The sequence below is a fragment of the Entelurus aequoreus genome, linkage group LG21, assembly GCF_033978785.1.
Source record: "Entelurus aequoreus isolate RoL-2023_Sb linkage group LG21, RoL_Eaeq_v1.1, whole genome shotgun sequence".
NCBI classification, from domain to species: domain Eukaryota; kingdom Metazoa; phylum Chordata; class Actinopteri; order Syngnathiformes; family Syngnathidae; genus Entelurus; species Entelurus aequoreus.
The window spans coordinates 43,702,631-43,720,945 of record NC_084751.1 but is presented as its reverse complement, the minus strand read 5'-3'; the positions used below and the strand labels follow the sequence as shown (position 1 = coordinate 43,720,945).

The following is an 18,315-nucleotide window of genomic DNA, read 5'->3' as shown; positions in this document are numbered from 1 at the left end:
CATGACATGATGTTCTTTACAAGTGTATGTAAACTTGTGATTGTGACTGTATATTTATATATATATGTAGGCCTCTTGTCAGGTTCAAACACTGATGACATCTATTAAACAAGACAAGAAGCAAGGAATTAAACAGAGACAGAATTCAATTTAGCTCAATTGAGGAGAAACTGTACCCTTGTGCAGTGTCGTCCCACGCTCTGACGAAAGATTGTACGCCTCCTCTTTTATTTGGACTTTCTAAGGGAGGGGGGTCGTAAACAGCCATCGCTTTTGGTTACAAAACAGTTCAAAGAAAAGGTCGTAAAACAGTTCAAAGAAAAGGTGCCTGGAGGGGAGTCAGGCCCTGCGTCGTCTCCGCTTTGTAGATCTCAATAGAAGAAAGAAGAAAGAAACTGAGGCATTCATGTCGCTTCCCATCCTACACAGTGGAGTTTTACAAGCCTTTTGATTGGTAGTATCAAAGACAGCTTTTGTCCTCTCGCAGGGCGAGCTGAACTCAATGTAACACAAAGTTTTGTGATAACTTAGATACAATTATTCCCTGGCCAATTTGTTTTTTAACCCAATCCGGCCCCCCGGGTCAAAAAGTTGGGGGACCCCTGTTTTATTGTGTTTCCTCATTGTTTAAAACTCTATAAGAGAGATTGACCTAATGTCTGTGTAGCAGCACAACAAAACCCGTTAACAGAGAGGTATCCAAAACTGTGTGTAAGCTCACGCCAAAATGTGCAAGTATCCAACATTGTCAGAACATTTACAAGTCAGAAAAGACTAAATTCATCATAGATCCCTTCAGTTGTTTACGTTAAATTGTTGGCAGCCGCTGTAAACAAATCTGTTTGAGCATCAGGAATGCAATTTCCTGCACTCTCATTCCAACTCACTATCTTCACTGCAAAAAGTCAGTGTTCAAAAACAAGAAAAAAAAAAATAAAAATTATGGGTATTTTATTTGAACTAAGCAAAATTATCTGCCAATGGAAGAAGAACATTTGGCTTGTCAAGACTTTCCAAAACTAGAATTAGCTAACTTCAATAAGCCCAAAAATACCTTAAAATAAGTATATTCTCACTAATAACAAGTGCACTTTTCTTGGTAGAAAAAAAATAAAAAAATGTTGAAAAATCTTCTTAAATGAAGTAAATGCTAGTGCCATTATCTTGACATAATGATATGCGCTCGGCATTACATTTCTTGAAACCAGCAAACTTATACTAAAAACTAGTTTATTGTTCTTAATGGAAAGGCAACAAGGCAACCGCTTGTTACTCTCGGGGTCTCCTAGCCGCTCAGGCAAATCATATTGTCTAAAAATGCATTTTTCCATGGATAACATGACATCATCGCGCCAAGTGCGTGCTCTTTCAGTCAATTAGTGCGCGAGGAATATATATATATATATATATATATATATATATATATATATATATATATATATATATATATATATATATATATATATATATATATATATATATATATATATATATATATATATCAGGGGTGTCCAAAGTGCGGCCCGGGGGCCATTTGTGGCCCGCAGCTAATTGTTTACCGGCCCGCCACACATTCTGCAAAAATTGCAAAATTAATAATATTGCAAAAATTTAAAAAAACATTAAAAAAAAGTGGAATGAGGTGAAATCTAACAAGAAAAAGTTGCAATGTTGACACAAAGCTGCCATGCAGGCTGCTTTTTTTTCTTTTGTCTTTGTTTATTTTTCTTTTTTTCGCCATTGCTAAAAAAAAAAAAAAGACTAAAAATCTATGTTGTAATGAATTATTACTTAAAAAATGTCACTTTAAAATGTTTTATGTGGAAACAATATTGCATATATTGTGTGGTTGCCATAAAAAAACATCAAAGTTTTATTTGACAAAAGAGCATAATACAAACAAAATAATAGTTCAAACGTAAAATGGACAGATATATCTGAAGTTGATCTCGTAATTCAAGTGTTAAAAGTAAAAAAAAACCTAATAAAAATGTATCACTTTATGAGTGGGGGGATCTTTTGGATCCCAAATATATTTAGTAGGATTTTATTTAACATTTCACTGTGATTACTCAAAAATAATAAATAATTAACATCAATGGTGTCCTGCATTATTGATCTTTTAGGGCTCTAATTACCAAATACTGCTTATTTCAGTTTTACTATAAAAAACAAAGTTGTCTTTGTTACTTTATATCAACCTGAAGTTGATATAGAGATTTACTGTGAGAGTTCAAGAAAAAATAATAATAATTTGACTTATTTTTTACATTTTAATGACTGAGACCCTTTATGGTCCCCGGGAGCCCTAAAGGTTAAAAAAAAAAAAAAAATCCATATATTTTGTTAAGGTTTGAAAATGAAAAATATCAAAATGGCCCACGCATGCTTAAATTTTTCCGAGTACGGCCCTCAGTGGAAAAAGTTTGGACACCCCTGATATATATATATATATATATATATATATATATGTATATATATATATATATATATATATATATATATGTATGTGTGGGAAAAAATCACAAGACTATTTCATCTCTACAGGCCTGTTTCATGAGGGGTTTCCTCAATCCTCAGGAGATTTTAATGGAAGCATTCACATACCATGGTTTATATAGGGCACCATGGTATGTGAATGCTTCCATTAAAATCTCCTGAGGATTGAGGAAACCCCTCATGAAACAGGCCTGTAGAGATGAAATAGTCTTGTGATTTTTTCCCACACATACATATTACGCTCTACCACGGTATCGAGCACTATTTTTTGGATAATCTAATTAAGACATATATATATATATATATATATATATATATATATATATATATATATATATATATATATATATATATATATATATATATATATATATATATATATATATATATGCCAAAAAAAATTTAATTGTAATTTTGAAGAATTTATCTGAATGTGCATGAACTATTTCTGTTCAAAATTGTTAGAAATGTCACTTGTTAAATGTTTAAATATTAACTGTCAGTTTACTGTACTGTGCCAACTGTACTACTATATGAGTACCTATTTTCTATTGTTTCATTGAAAATAAAACAGCAAAGTCCATTTGGCTGTCATCTGTTTTAATTATGAGACACAATTGTGTCAAAGTCATGTTTTTTTTTTTCATGCTTGAAATAAAAAATGTTTACTTTAAAAAAGTAGTTTTATACTTGTGAGTGTTGATGACACAACAGTTGATATTCTAGTTTCAAGCATGTTTTACTCAATATAGCTCATCAAATCTCAGCAACAAGCTGTAATATCTTACTGACATCATTTAAAACACTTAAAACAAGTAAAACACTCTAACATAAAATCTGCTTAGTGAGAAGAATGATCTTATCAGACAGAAAATAAGCAAGTATCAGCCTTATTTGACATATTTCATCTTACTTAGATTCCACTTTTTGCTGTGTTGGTGCTGCTGGCTAATTACTTAAAAACTGTTTTGTTTTGTTTTCTCCCTCCCAGACGCTACACCGCCGAGAGGTCAGCCTGTGTTGCTGTCAGCTTATCAAGGCTCAGCAGGTATTGTTCTGCAGTGGTCCCTGGCGGAAGCCCGGAACCCGCCCGTCTCAGGGTTTGTTCTCCAGTCCCGCACCGAGCAAGGAGACTGGCTCGATCTGGATGAAGACATCAGTGCCAACACGAGCCAGATAGTCGTCCCGGGTCTGCATAAGGTATCGATCTCTCCTGGCTGATCACATTTGAATACTTTGTTGAATACTTCCAGGTACACTATATTGCCAAAAGTATTTGGCCACCCATCGTAATGATGAGAATCAGGTGTCCTAATCACTTGGTTCAGATCCCACATCAGGGCAAGGAAGAACTCAACCCAGTGGGATGACAATGACAAATGTTGGAGGGGACCACAGATGTGGGGACCCCCACCCCCCTGGGGGACCGGTGCAATGGACGTCGAGTGGGTCTAGCATAATATTGTGAAGGTCCAGTCCATAGTGGATCTAACATAATAGTGAGAGTCCAGTCCATAGTGGACGTACCATAATAGTGAGAGTCCAGTCCATAGTGGATCTAACATAATAGTGTGAGAGTCCAGTCCATAGTGGATCTAACATAATAGTGTGAGAGTCCAGTCCATAGTGGATCTAACATAATAGTGAGAGTCCAGTCCATAGTGGATCTAACATAATAGTGAGAGTCCAGTCCATAGTGGATCTAACATAATAGTGAGAGTCCAGTCCATAGTGGATCTAACATAATAGTGAGAGTCCAGTCCATAGTGGATCTAACATAATAGTGAGAGAGTCCAGTCCATAGTGGATCTAACATAATAATGAGAGTCCAGTCCATAGTGGGACCAGCAGGAGACCATCCCGAGCGGAGACGGGTCAGCAGCGCAGAGATGTCCCCAACCGATGCACAGGCGAGCGGTCCACCCCGGGTCCCGACTTTGGACAGCCAGCACTTCATCCATGGATACCAAAACATTTTGGACAATTCCATGCTCCCAACCTTGTGGGAACAGTTTGGAGCTGGGCCAATTCCTCTTCCAACATGACTGTGCACCAGTGCACAAAGCAAGGCCCATAAAGACATGGATGACAGAGTCTGGTGTGGATGAACTTGACTGGCCTGCACAGAGTCCTGACCTGAACACTTTTGGGATGAATTAGAACGGAGACTGAAGAGCCAGGCCTTCTCCACCAACACCAATGCGCTTTTGGAAGAATAATGGAGAATTCCTATAAACACAGCCTGTGAAGAGTTGAAGCTGTAATAGCTGCAAAAGGTCACATTGACCCCTATGGGTTAGGAATGGGATGGCACTTCCAAGTTCATACGTGAGTCAAGGCAGGGGGCCAAATACTTTTGTCAATATGGCGTGGCTGTCAAGATGCATTCTGCCTCCTATCAATCCCTGGCTTTCCCTCCATGAGCCTGTTTCCTTTGCTCTCTAATATAGTCACATTCAAATCAACTTCATTAGCATTGCAGGCACAGTCCTGTGTTGACAAAGTGAGGCTTCATCCCGTGCGTGTGTGCGTGTGTGTGTGTGTGTGTGTGTGTGTGTGTGTGTGTGTGTGTGTGTGTGTGTGTGTGTGTGTGGTCACAGGACTGCGTATATGAGCTGCGGCTGCTAACTCGTCGCGGCGAGCTGCTGAGCGAGCCCAGTCCATCAGTCAATGTCTCCACCACGGGTAGGTGTTTGAGCGACCTTGCCCATAACATGACTGTCCCCCACCTCGTCCTTTAATCCGCCCGCCGACTCGGAATAAAGCTCAATTCCTATTCCCCTTACTTGTGTTCCCCCCCCCCCCCCAAAAAAAAAATTGGAGCAGCCCCGCAGGGAACGTTGTCCATTAGATTCCCGAATGGAAGAAATTGCCACGCTGATAACTTCTTGAAAGGATAGTTACAAGTTTTTGTGCTGTTTTTTGTGCGCCGTATCGTATTGTGGACGTGACATGAATGTTTCATGACGCGCGGTGCAGAGATACTGTGTATGCTGCAGGGATCGACTTGTTCAATGCCAAGGATGTCATTTTACGCAGCTTGCAGGTTATTTAACGGAGCAGCTCATCTGATTAACTCAGCCTGAGCAAATTATTAGGGATGTCCAATAATGGCTTTTTGCCGATATCTGATATTCCGATATTGTCCAACTCTTTAATTACCGATACCGATATCAACCGATATATGCAGTCGTGGAATTAACACATTATTATGCCTAATTTGGACAACCAGGTATGGTGAAGATAAGGCACTTTTTAAAAAAAATAGTAAAATAAGATAAATAAATTAAAAACATTTTCTTGAATAAAAAAGAAAGTACAACAATATAAAAACAGTTACATAGAAACTAGTAATGAATGAAAATGAGTAAAATTAACTGTTAAAGGTTAGTACTATTAGTGGAGCAGCAGCACGCACAATCATGTGTGCTTACGGACTGTATCCCTTGCAGACTGTATTGATATATATTGATATATAATGTAGGAAGCAGAATATTAATAACAGAAAGAAACAACCCTTTTGTGTGAATGAGTGTAAATGGGGGAGGGAGGTTTTTTGGGTTGGTGCACTAATTGTAAGTGTATCTTGTGTTTTTTATGTGGATTTAATAAAAAAACAACAAAAAAAAACGATACAGATAATAAAAAAACCGATGCCCATAATTTCCAATATATCATTTTAACGCATTTATCTACTAAAGATGTTTGATAATGGCTTTTTTGCCCATATTCCGATATTGTCCAACTCTTTAATTACAGATACCGATATCAACCGATACCGATATATGCAGTCGTGGAATTAACACATTATTATGCCTAATTTGGACAACCAGGTATGGTGAAGATAAGGTACTTTTTAAAAAAATTAATCAAATAAAATAAGATAAATAAATTAAAAACATTTTCTTGAATAAAAAAGAAAGTAAAACAATATAAAAACAGTTACATAGAAACTAGTAATGAATGAAAATTTGTAAAATTAACTGTTAAAGGTTAGTACTATTAGTGGAGCAGCAGCACGCACAATCATGTGTGCTTACGGACTGTATCCCTTGCAGACTGTATTGATATATATTGATATATAATGTAGGAAGCAGAATATTAATAACAGAAGTAAACAACCCTTTTGTGTGAATGAGTGTAAATGGGGGAGGGAGGTTTTTTGGGTTGGTGCACTAATTGTAAGTGTATCTTGTGTTTTTTATGTTGATTTAATTAAAAAAAAAAAAAAAAAAAACACACAAAAAAACGATACAGATAATAAAAAAAACGATACCGATAATTTCCAATATATCATTTTAACGCATTTATCGGCCGATAATATCGGCCTGCCGATATTATCGGACATCTCTACTAAAGATGTTTGATAATGGCTTTTTTGCCCATATCCCATATTCCGATATTGTCCAACTCTTAATTACTGATACCGATATCAACCGATACCGATATATGCAGTCGTGGAATTAACACATTATTATGCCTAATTTGGACAACCACGTATGGTGAAGATAAGGTACTTTTTAAAAAATTTTGTAAAATAAGATAAATAAATTAAAAACATTTTCTTGAATAAAAAAGAAAGTACAACAATATAAAAACAGTTACATAGAAACTAGTAATGAATGAAAATGAGTAAAATTAACTGTTAAAGGTTAGTACTATTAGTGGACCAGCAGCACGCACAATCATGTGTGCTTACGGACTGTATCCCTTGCAGACTGTATTGATATATATTGATATATAATGTAGGAACCAGAATATTAATAACAGAAAGAAACAACCCTTTTGTGTGAATGAGTGTAAATGGGGGAGGGAGGTTTTTTGGGTTGATGCACTAATTGTAAGTGTATCTTGTGTTTTTTATGTTGATTTAATAAAAAAACAACAACAAAAAACCGATACAGATAATAAAAAACCGATACCGATAATTTCCAATATATCATTTTAACGCATTTATCGGCCGATAATAGAGGCCTGCCGATATTATCGGACATCTCTACTAAACATGTTTGATAATGGCTTTTTTGCCCATATCCCATATTCCGATATTGTCCAACTCTTAATTACCGATTCCGATATCAACCGATACCAATATATACAGTCGTGGAATTAACACATTATTATGCCTAATTTGGACAACCAGGTATGGTGAAGATAAGGTACTTTTTAAAAAATGTTATAAAATAAAATAAGATAAATAAATTAAAAAAATTTTCTTGAATAAAAAAGAAAGTACAACAATATAAAAACAGTTACATAGAAACTAGTAATGAATGAAAATGAGTAAAATTAACTGTTAAAGGTTAGTACTATTAGTGGACCAGCAGCACGCACAATCATGTGTGCTTACGGACTGTATCCCTTGCAGACTGTATTGATATATATTGATATATAATGTAGGAAGCAGAATATTAATAACAGAAAGAAACAACCCTTTTGTGTGAATGAGTGTAAATGGGGGAGGGAGGTTTTTTGGGTTGATGCACTAATTGTAAGTGTATCTTGTGTTTTTTATGTTGATTTAATAAAAACAAAACAAAGAAAACAACAACAAAAACCGATACAGATAATAAAAAAAACGATACCGATAATTTCCAATATATCATTTTAACACATTTATCGGCCGATAATATCGGCCTGCCGATATTATCGGACATCTCTACTAAAGATGTTTGATAATGGCTTTTTTGCCCATATCCCATATTCCGATATTGTCCAACTCTTAATTACCGATACCGATATCAGCCGATACCGATATATGCAGTCGTGGAATTAACACACTATTATGCCTAATTTGGACAACCAGGTATGGTGAAGATAAGGTACTTTTTAAAAAATGTTGTAAAATAAAATAAGATAAATTAAAAACATTTTCTTGAATAAAAAAGAAAGTACAACAATATAAAAACAGTTACATAGAAACTAGTAATGAATGAAAATGAGTAAAATTAACTGTTAAAGGTTAGTACTATTAGTGGACCAGCAGCACGCACAATCATGTGTGCTTACGGACTGTATCCCTTGCAGACTGTATTGATATATATTGATATATAATGTAGGAAGCAGAATATTAATAACAGAAAGAAACAACCCTTTTGTGTGAATGAGTGTAAATTGGGGAGGGAGGTTTTTTGGGTTGATGCACTAATTGTAAGTGTATCTTGTGTTTTTATGTTGATTTAATAAAAACAAAACAAAAAAAACAACAACAAAAAACGATACAGATAATAAAAAAAACGATACCGATAATTTCCAATATATAATTTTAACGCATTTATCGGCCGATAATATCGGCAGGCCGATATTATCGGACATCTCTACTAAAGATGTTTGATAATGGCTTTTTTGCCCATATCCCATATTCCGATATTGTCCAACTCTTAATTACCGATTCCGATATCAACCGATACCGATATATACAGTCGTGGAATTAACACATTATTATGCCTAATTTGGACAACCAGGTATGGTGAAGATAAGGTACTTTTTAAAAAATGTTATAAAATAAAATAAGATAAATAAATTAAAAACATTTTCTTGAATAAAAAAGAAAGTAAAACAATATAAAAACAGTTACATAAAAACTAGTAATGAATGAAAATTTGTAAAATTAACTGTTAAAGGTTAGTACTATTAGTGGACCAGCAGCATGCACAATCATGTGTGCTTACGGACTGTATCCCTTGCAGACTGTATTGATATATATTGATATATAATGTAGGAAGCAGAATATTAATAACAGAAAGAAACAACCCTTTTGTGTGAATGAGTGTATTTGGGGGAGGGAGGTTTTTTGGGTTGGTGCACTAATTGTAAGTGTATCTTGTGTTTTTTATGTTGATTTAATAAAATAAAATAAAAAAAAACGATACAGATAATAAAAAAAACGATACCGATAATTTCCGATATTACATTTTAAGATTAAGATTAAAGATTAAAGTACCAATGATTGTCACACACACACTAGATGTGGTGAAATTTGTCCTCTGCATTTGACCCATCCCTTTGGGGAGCAGTGGGCAGCAGCGGCGCCACGCCCGGGTAACGCATATATCGGCCGATATTATCGGCAGGCCGATATTATCGGACATCTCTACAAATGATCCAGAACAATACCATTTTTAAGATTCGCAGATAACGATCCTTCAAGGACACGTGTTGTGGATTAGACACACGTGCAAACCCCGTTTCCATATGAGTTGGGGAATTGTGTTGGATGTAAATATAAACGGAATACAATGATTTGCAAACCACTGGACTCTAGAGCAGTGGACACGCCTTCTCTGGACTGATGAGTCACACTTTTCCATCTGACAATCTGATGGACCAGTCTGGGTTTGGAGGTTGCCAGGAGAACGCTACATTTCGGACTGCATTGTGCCGAGTGTGAAATTTGGTGGAGGAGGAATTATGGTGTGGGGTTGTTGTTCAGGAGTTGGCTTGGCCCCCTTAGTCCCAGTGAAAGGAACGTTAGCCATTAGAGAGTGCCGGTCGAATGTTTTTTCATCATCTATGCAACATTTTGAGCAAAGAACCACCATTACGTGTTATGAAGACCACAGGGAAGTGTTTTACATTTAGAAAAATAAATAAATAATATAACCCCTTTAATGTGCCTTATAATCCGGTGCACCTTTTTTATGAAAATATACCCGACTAGACCCGCTCATCGTCATTGCGCCTTAAAGGCCTACTGAAAGCCACTATTACCGACCACGCAGTCTGATAGTTTATATATCAATGATGAAATCTTAACATTGCAACACATGCCAATACGGCCAGGTTAACTTATAAAGTGACATTTTAAAATTCCCGCCACACTTCCGGTTGAAAAACTCCTTTGGATATGATTTATGCGCGTGACGTCACAAAATCCACGGAAGTGGTTGTACCCCATCTGACCCGATACAGAAACCTCTTGTTTTCTTTGACAAAATTCCACAGTATTCTGGACATCTGTGTTGGTGAATCTTTTGCAATTTGTTTAATGAACAATGGAGACTGCAAAGAAGAACGTTGTAGGTGGGATCGATCGGTGTATTAGCGGCTAAGTACAATACTTACAGCAACACAACAAGGACTACTTACTACGCCTAGCCGATGCTAGCCACCAAACCCACGGATGAAGTCCTTTGTCGCGCCGTCGATCGCTGGAACGCAGGTGAGCACGGCTGTTGATAGGAAGATGAGGGCTGGCTGGCGTAGGTGGAGCGCTAATGTTTTTATCATAGTTCTGTGAGGTCCGGTGGCTAAGTTGCTAAATTAGCCTTAGCGTCGTTAGCAACAGCATTGTTAAGCCTTACCAGGCTGAGAATTTTTAACCGTGTAGTTACATGTACATGGTTTAATAGTATTGTTGATCTTCTGTCTATCCTTCCAGTCAGGGATTTATTTATTTTGTTTCTATCTTCATTTGAGAACGATGCTATCACGTTAGCTCAGTTGCTAAGTGTGTCACCGATGTATTGTCGTGGAGATAAAAGTCACTTTAAATGTCCATTTCGCGTTCTCGACTCTCATTTTCAAGAGGATATAGTATCCGAGGTGGTTTAAAATACAAATCCGTGATCCACAATAGAAAAAGGAGAGTGTGGAATCCAATGAGCCAGCTTGTACCTAAGTTACGGTCAGAGCGAAAAAAGATACGTCCATCACTGTCTCTCAAGTCATTCACTGTAACGTTCCTCATCTACGAATCTTTCATCCTCGCTCAAATTAATGGGGTAATCGTCACTTTCTCGGTCCGAATCTCTCTCGCTCTATTGTAAACAACGGGGAATTGTGAGGAATACTAGCTCCTGTGACGTCACGCTACTTCCGGTACAGGCAAGGCTTTTTTTTATCAGCGAGCAAAAGTTGTGATTTTTATCGTCGATTTTCTCTACTAAATCCTTTCAGCAAAAATATGGCAATATCGCGAAATGATCAAGTATGACACATAGAATGGATCTGATATTCCCGTTTAAATAAAAAAAATTCATTTCAGCAGGCCTTTAAAATCCGGTGTGCCCTATGGTCCGGAAAATACAGTATGCACAAACAGTGCATTAATGCCCTCTTCCATGCACTTTTAAAGGCCTACTGAAATGAATTGTTTTTATTTAAACGGGGATAGCAGATCTATTCTATGTGTCATACTTGATCATTTCGCGATATTGCCATATTTTTGCTGAAAGGATTTAGTATAGAACAACGACGATAAAGATTGCAACTTTTGGTATCTGATAAAAAAAAGGCTTGCCCCTACAGGAAGTAGCGTGACGTAGTCAGTTGAACATATACGCAAAGTTCCCTATTGTTTACAATGATGGCCGCATGAAGTGAGAGAGATTCGGACCGAGAAAGCGACAATTTCCCCATTAATTTGAGCGAGGATGAAAGATTTGTGGATGAGTAAAGTGCAAGTGAAGGACTAGTGGGGAGTTGAAGCTATTCAGATAGGGAAGATGCTGTGAGAGCCGGGGGTGACCTGATATTCAGCTGGGAATGACTACAACAGTAAATAAACACAAGACATATATATACTCTATTAGCCACAACACAACCAGGCTTATATTTAATATGCCACAAATTAATCCTGCATAAAAACACCTACGTGTTTGTTATGCTAGCTCCTATGCTAGCTCCTAGCTCCATAGAACACGCCAATACAATTCAAACACCTGATCAACACACACAATCACTCAGCCCAAAAGACCGTTCACCTAACCCAAGGTTCATAAAGCTTATATATTTTTAAAAAGTTACGTACGTGACGCGCACATACGGTCAAGCTGTCAAATGTTTAGCAGCCAAGGCTGCATACTCACGGTACCTGATATTCAGCTGGGAATGACTACAACAGTAAATAAACACAAGACATATATTTACTCTATTAGCCACAACACAACCAGGCTTATATTTAATATGGCACAAATTAATCCTGCATAAAAACACCTACGTCTTTGTTATGCTAACTCCTAGCTCCTCTGCTAGCTCCTAGCTCCATAGAACACGCCAATACAATTCAAACACCTGATCAACACACACAATCACTCAGCCCAAAAGACCGTTCACCTAACCCAAGGTTCATAAACCTTATATATTTTAAAAAAGTTACGTACATACGCAAAAAAAAGTTGCGCATATACGGTCAAGCGATCAAATGTTTAGAAGCCAAAGCTGCATACTCACAGTAGCACGTCTGCGTCTTTGTCATCCAAATCAAAGTAATCCTTGTAAGAGTCTGTGTTGTCCCAGTTCTCTACAGGCGTCTGTGTATCGAAGTCAAAAGTCCTCCTGGTTAGAGTCTCTGTTATCAGAGTTCTTCCATCTTGACTGCATCTTTCGGGAATGAAAACAAAGAAGCGCCGGCTGTGTACTGTTGTTGCTGACTTAGTTCGAAAAATACGTCCATTTCGCACCGACAACTTTCTTCTTTGCTTGCTCAGCTTCTTTCTCCATAATGCAATGAACATGATTGCAACAGATTCACGAACACAGATGTCCAGAATACTGTGGAATTATGAAATGAAAACAGAGCTTTTTCGTATTGGCTTCAATGTGGAAGGCATACCCGTGTTCGCCGGTCTACGTCACGCGCATACGTCATCCTCAGAGGCGTTTCGAACCGGAAGTTTAGCTGCAAATTTAAAATGTCACTTTATAAATTAACCCGGCCGTATTGGCATGTGTTGCTATGTTAAGATTTCATCATTGATATATAAACTATCAGACTGCGTGGTCGGTAGTAGTGGCTTTCAGTAGGCCTTTAAAGAGAAGACATGTTGTCTTGACGCCACCTCTGCCTGATAAAAAGCATTTATCCATCTAAATTTCTGTTCAGATATGGCGATGAATTTCATTTGACAGCAACAATTCTGTTTTTGCTCTGGAGTTATAGTATATTCCTCCACATCTACCATTTCTGGATGGTTGTATAGCTGATTTGAGGTAAATCTCGCACACCAGATGGTTTGTTGCTCATAGCCATCTGGTAAACTGCTGTTTAGAAATGGCTTGGAAAAGTGTTTGTGGTCTTGCTGTCTGCCTTTTACATCCATTTTGGGGTAGGATCACAATAACAACAGCAGCAGTGGACAAGCCAGGCTGGACATAGGGCCGCTGCAGGATGTTAGAAGTAGGCATGTCCTGATCCCGTATCAACACAAACAAAACAAACAAGTATCGGATAATGCAGGCTTCCATCTAAAAACTCCGATACAAGTAACAATACTTGCAACCCTGCTGCCCGTTTACTGCCAGGTAACATCTAAATATCCTCCAATAGGCACACAACTATGATATTTTCTTGCATTTTGATGAAGTATTTTACAAAAGGTGAGCTATATGCTACTAGGAGATAGAACCTAAACAACAGCTAAGCACACAATAGCACACATAAGTGTCCTTAATTCAGGGATGTCAAACTGGCTGCCATCAGTGAATAATTTACGAATTTTCCTATGCATTTTATTATAAAATATATTATATATATATATGTATATATATATATATATATATATATATATATATATATATATATATATATATATATATATATATATATATATATATATATATATATATATATATATAAAAACTATTTAAGTACACTGTAAAAAAAAAAACGTCTGTATCATTCACATAAAAATTCTAGTCACCATTTTTTTGTACAAAATCTACCGATTTGTTTTTATGCAGACAAGGCGGTGAAGACAAACCCATCCATCCATGGGTGAATGTTATGTATAATCCATCCATTTTCAACTTAGAAAAATATATTTTTTAATTTATGCTACATTATCTTGTTTGGTTAATCTTCTGTGTTAATGTGAATCTGCAACATATTTGTGGACCTCAATGGTGAGACTTTACTTCAATTCCCAAAATGCACAAAAGATGACACATTTGATGCAATTTTCAAAAGATTTTTTTTACTTTTTTTAAGTAAAAATATTAATTATAGTACAGTAGATGGAAAACCCTACTCAAAGTTTATTTACCATTTTAAAATGGCAGCTTAGTTGCCAGAATCTTACTGTAAAATTAAAGGTAGTTTTCAGGCAGGTTCAAACACTGATGACATCTATTAATCAGACAAGAAGCAAGGAATCATGCAGAGACAAAGTTCAATTTAGCTCATGAGGAGAACGCATGGAGCTGCACGCTTAGTCACAGTCTCGCCCTACGCTCTAAGGTTCAGCTCCCGCGTCCCTCTTTTTATTCAGAGTTCCATAGTCAACATCACTGAGGCCGCCTCTAAAAGGAGGGGTCACATATATTATGCAAAGCAGGTCCAGGACGCACAATACGTGACAGAATGTGCTGGGGGCCTTGTGATTTCGCCTTGTCCCCGCTTCGTCTGCGTGTTGTCATCTTATCTTCGTTGAGGTCCTTGAAGTCTCTGCTTCGTCTGCATGCTGTCGTCTTATCTTCGTTGAGGTCGTTGAACTCCTTGGCTGTTAGCGGGCTGAAACAAAGATAACAGCTACGGCTGAGGCCACCCCTCAGACGAGAAGTTTTGTCCTTGCATAGATTAGAAAAGTCTAACTTGAGCACAATAGCTAATAACTAAAGCAACAGACTTTAAGCATACTGAAGTTAGTGTGATAATATATACATAATTATTCTACCACATATTACTGTAAATAGAGAAACAGTACACTGCAAAAAGTCAGTGTTCAAAAACAAGAAAAAAAAAGAAAAATTAGGGTTATTTTACTTGAACTAAGCAAAATTATCTGCCAATAGAACAAGAAAATTTGGCTTGTCAAGACTTTCCAAAACATGTAAAATTAGCTAACCTCAATGAACCCAAAAATACCTTAAAATAAGTAAATTCTCACTAGGGATGTCCGATAATGGCTTTTTGCCGATATTCCGATGTTGTCCAACTCTTTAATTACCGATACCGATATCAACCGATACCGATAAATACAGTTGTGGAATTAACACATTATTATGTCTAATTTGGACAACCAGGTATGGTGAAGATAAGGTACTTTTAAAAAAAATGTATAAAATAAAATAAGATAAATAAATTAAAAACATTTTCTTGAATAAAAAAGAAAGTAAAACAATATAAAAACAGTTACATAGAAACTAGTAATTAATGAAAATGAGTAACATTAACTGTTAAAGGTTAGTACTATTTGTGGACCAGCAGCACGCACAATCATGTGTGCTTACGGACTGTATCCCTTGCAGACTGTATTGATATATATTGATATATAATGTAGGAAGCAGAATATTAATAACAGAAAGAAACAACCCTTTTGTGTGAATGAGGAGGGAGGTTTTTTGGGTTGGTGCATTAATTTTAAGTATATCTTGTGTTTTTTATGTTGATTTAATTAAATTAAAAAATAAATTAAAAAAAAAACAAACTGATACCGATAATAAAAAAACCGATACCGATAATTTCCGATATTACATTTTAACGCAATTATCGGACATCCCTAATTCTCACTAATAACAACTGTACTACTATATGAGTACGTATTTTCTATTGTTTCATTGAAAATAAAACAGCAAAGTCCAGTTGGCTGTCATCTGTTTTAATTATGAGACACAATTGTGTCAAAGTCACGATTTTTTTTTTTCATGCTTGAAATAAGAAATGATGACTTTAAAAAAAGTAGTTTTATACTTGTGAGTGTTGATGACACAGCTTTGCAACAGTTGATATTCTAGTTCCAAGCATGTTTTACTGAATATAGGTCATCAAATCTCAGCAACAAGCTGTAATATCTTACTGAGATCATTTAGGACCAAAACACTTAAAACAAGTAAAACACTCTAACATCAAATCTGCTTAGTGAGAAGAATGATCTTATCAGACAGAAAATAAGCAAATATCACCCTTATTTGAGATATTTAATTTTACTCAGATTTCAGTTTTTGCAGTGTAGGAGATAGAACCTAAACAACAGTTAAGCCCACAATAGCACACAAGTTAGACATACTTAAGTGTCCTTAATTCAGGGATGTCAAACTGGCTGCCATCAGACGGCCGCTTTTAACAGGGAATAATTTACGAATTTGCCTATGCATTTTATTCTTAAGTATAATTTTTTACGTACACTGTAAAAAAAAAAAAACATCTGTATATTTCACATTAAAATTCTGGTCACCATTTTTTAATGCAAAATCTACAGATTTTTTTTTTAAACATTATATTACAGTAGATGGAAAACAGTACCCACTGTTTATTTACCATTTCAAAATGGTGCCACAGTTATTTAACGGTAAAATACTGGCAGCTCAGTTGCCAGAATCCTACTGTAAAATTAAAGGTAGTTTGTTCAACATATTACTGTAAATAGAAAAACAGTACCACTGCTATTTTTTTTAATTCTGGCTACTGAGCTGCCAGTTTGTCACCGTAAAATAACTGTGGTACCATTTTTTTCCATTTACAGTAACAACAACCGTAGATTTTACAGTAAAAAAAAAAAAAAAAGGCAGTATAGTCGGCAACATTTTATAGAACATAAACACGTTACATTTAATCATGATAACTCGCAACAGAGGTAGGGGGCTTGACCCCTGGAGGTCGACTGCTGCTATGAAGCGCTGCTAGCCGTCCATCACCCCGAAGGGGAATCAAGCGGTGGGGGAGGAGGGGTGTGTGTGTATATGCCCATTGTCTTGGGTGTGTTGATGTAGTGTTCATGTTCATAGGCCTGGGGCCGTTCTGCATGCAAGCAAAAGTTCGACTCAAGGTGTCGTGAGGAGGGAGGGAGGTAAAAAGCGTCCATCATTGAAGTGTCCTCGGGGGATGTTTTCAGAACAGCCTGCTCCTGTTGTTGGAGCGTCAAGGCCATTCGAGGGAGTCAAATCGTAGATTAGGATTTTTGTTTTTCCCCGAGCAGACATTACAATGACTTGTCTGTTCTATTCGTCCATGCTGGCCCTCATATCCAATTTTTCCCTTACCAGCTTTTCCATGATGTGATCCATCTTGCGATTCAATTCTGTTCTAGGTAACCATCTGTTGTTAAGGTAAACGAGCATGTGCGCTCAAAATAAATTGGGGGTATAAACTGAGTTTATACATGATTTATGTGATCATTTTTTAAATAAATTACATGCATCAATGTGTTAAATTTGACAGACCAATATGATTTTTTACAGATGGATTTCTCAACGGCATTGCAATGTTAGTTTTACGTGATTGCAGTCCAGATTAGCTGTGTTGAATCTGATCTAATTGATCTCTGGTGTATATTGTGACAGGTATGGAGATGTACCCTTTGACATCCAGACTGCTGGAGTCTCCTGAACCCTTATTGGCCGGCATTCTTGGCGGGGTTGGTTTCATGTGTTTGGCGCTGGTCTTGCTGTTGGGGTCCGCCTGCCTCATCAGCCACAGAAGGAATCTACGTCGCCGGAAGAAGAACGGTAAACCACCGCCTTGTCTGACACTAAGCAGGCACTCACTGATGAAGAACATCATGAATAGAATAGTTTCTTCAGAAGTAGTTATAACATGCAGTTTTATAAATTAAACCTCACTAAAATGGATTTATTCCAGTTATACTAGGACGGAGGTGTCAAAGTGGTTTTCACTGAGGGCCACGTCGCAGTTATGTTTGGCCCCAGAGGGCCGCTTCTAACAGTGAATACTATTATTACACCATTTTTTAAAATGCATTTTATTAGTAGATTTTAAAAAAACTAAAATGTAAAAAAAAATGTGGTAAGTTGGAATAATTTCACCTCAAAATGTAGTGTATATTACTGTAAATGGAAAAACAGTACTGATGTTTTTATGGTAAAAAAAAAAAAAAAAAAAAGCAGCTCAGTTGCCAGAATTTTACTGTACAATTTACA

General features: G+C 36.6%; 1 protein-coding gene across 1 annotated transcript in view; it reads left to right on the top strand.

Moving 5' to 3' along the window:
- LOC133638758 (protein turtle homolog A-like) overlaps positions 1–18,315 on the top strand; it is a 179,295-nt gene that overhangs the window by 142,010 nt on the left and 18,970 nt on the right. Inside the window, exons 16-18 of the mRNA XM_062031684.1 lie at positions 3,491–3,699; positions 5,100–5,184; positions 17,719–17,883. Coding sequence (XP_061887668.1) covers positions 3,491–3,699; positions 5,100–5,184; positions 17,719–17,883 — 459 coding nt within the window. The remainder of the gene's footprint in view (positions 1–3,490; positions 3,700–5,099; positions 5,185–17,718; positions 17,884–18,315) is intronic.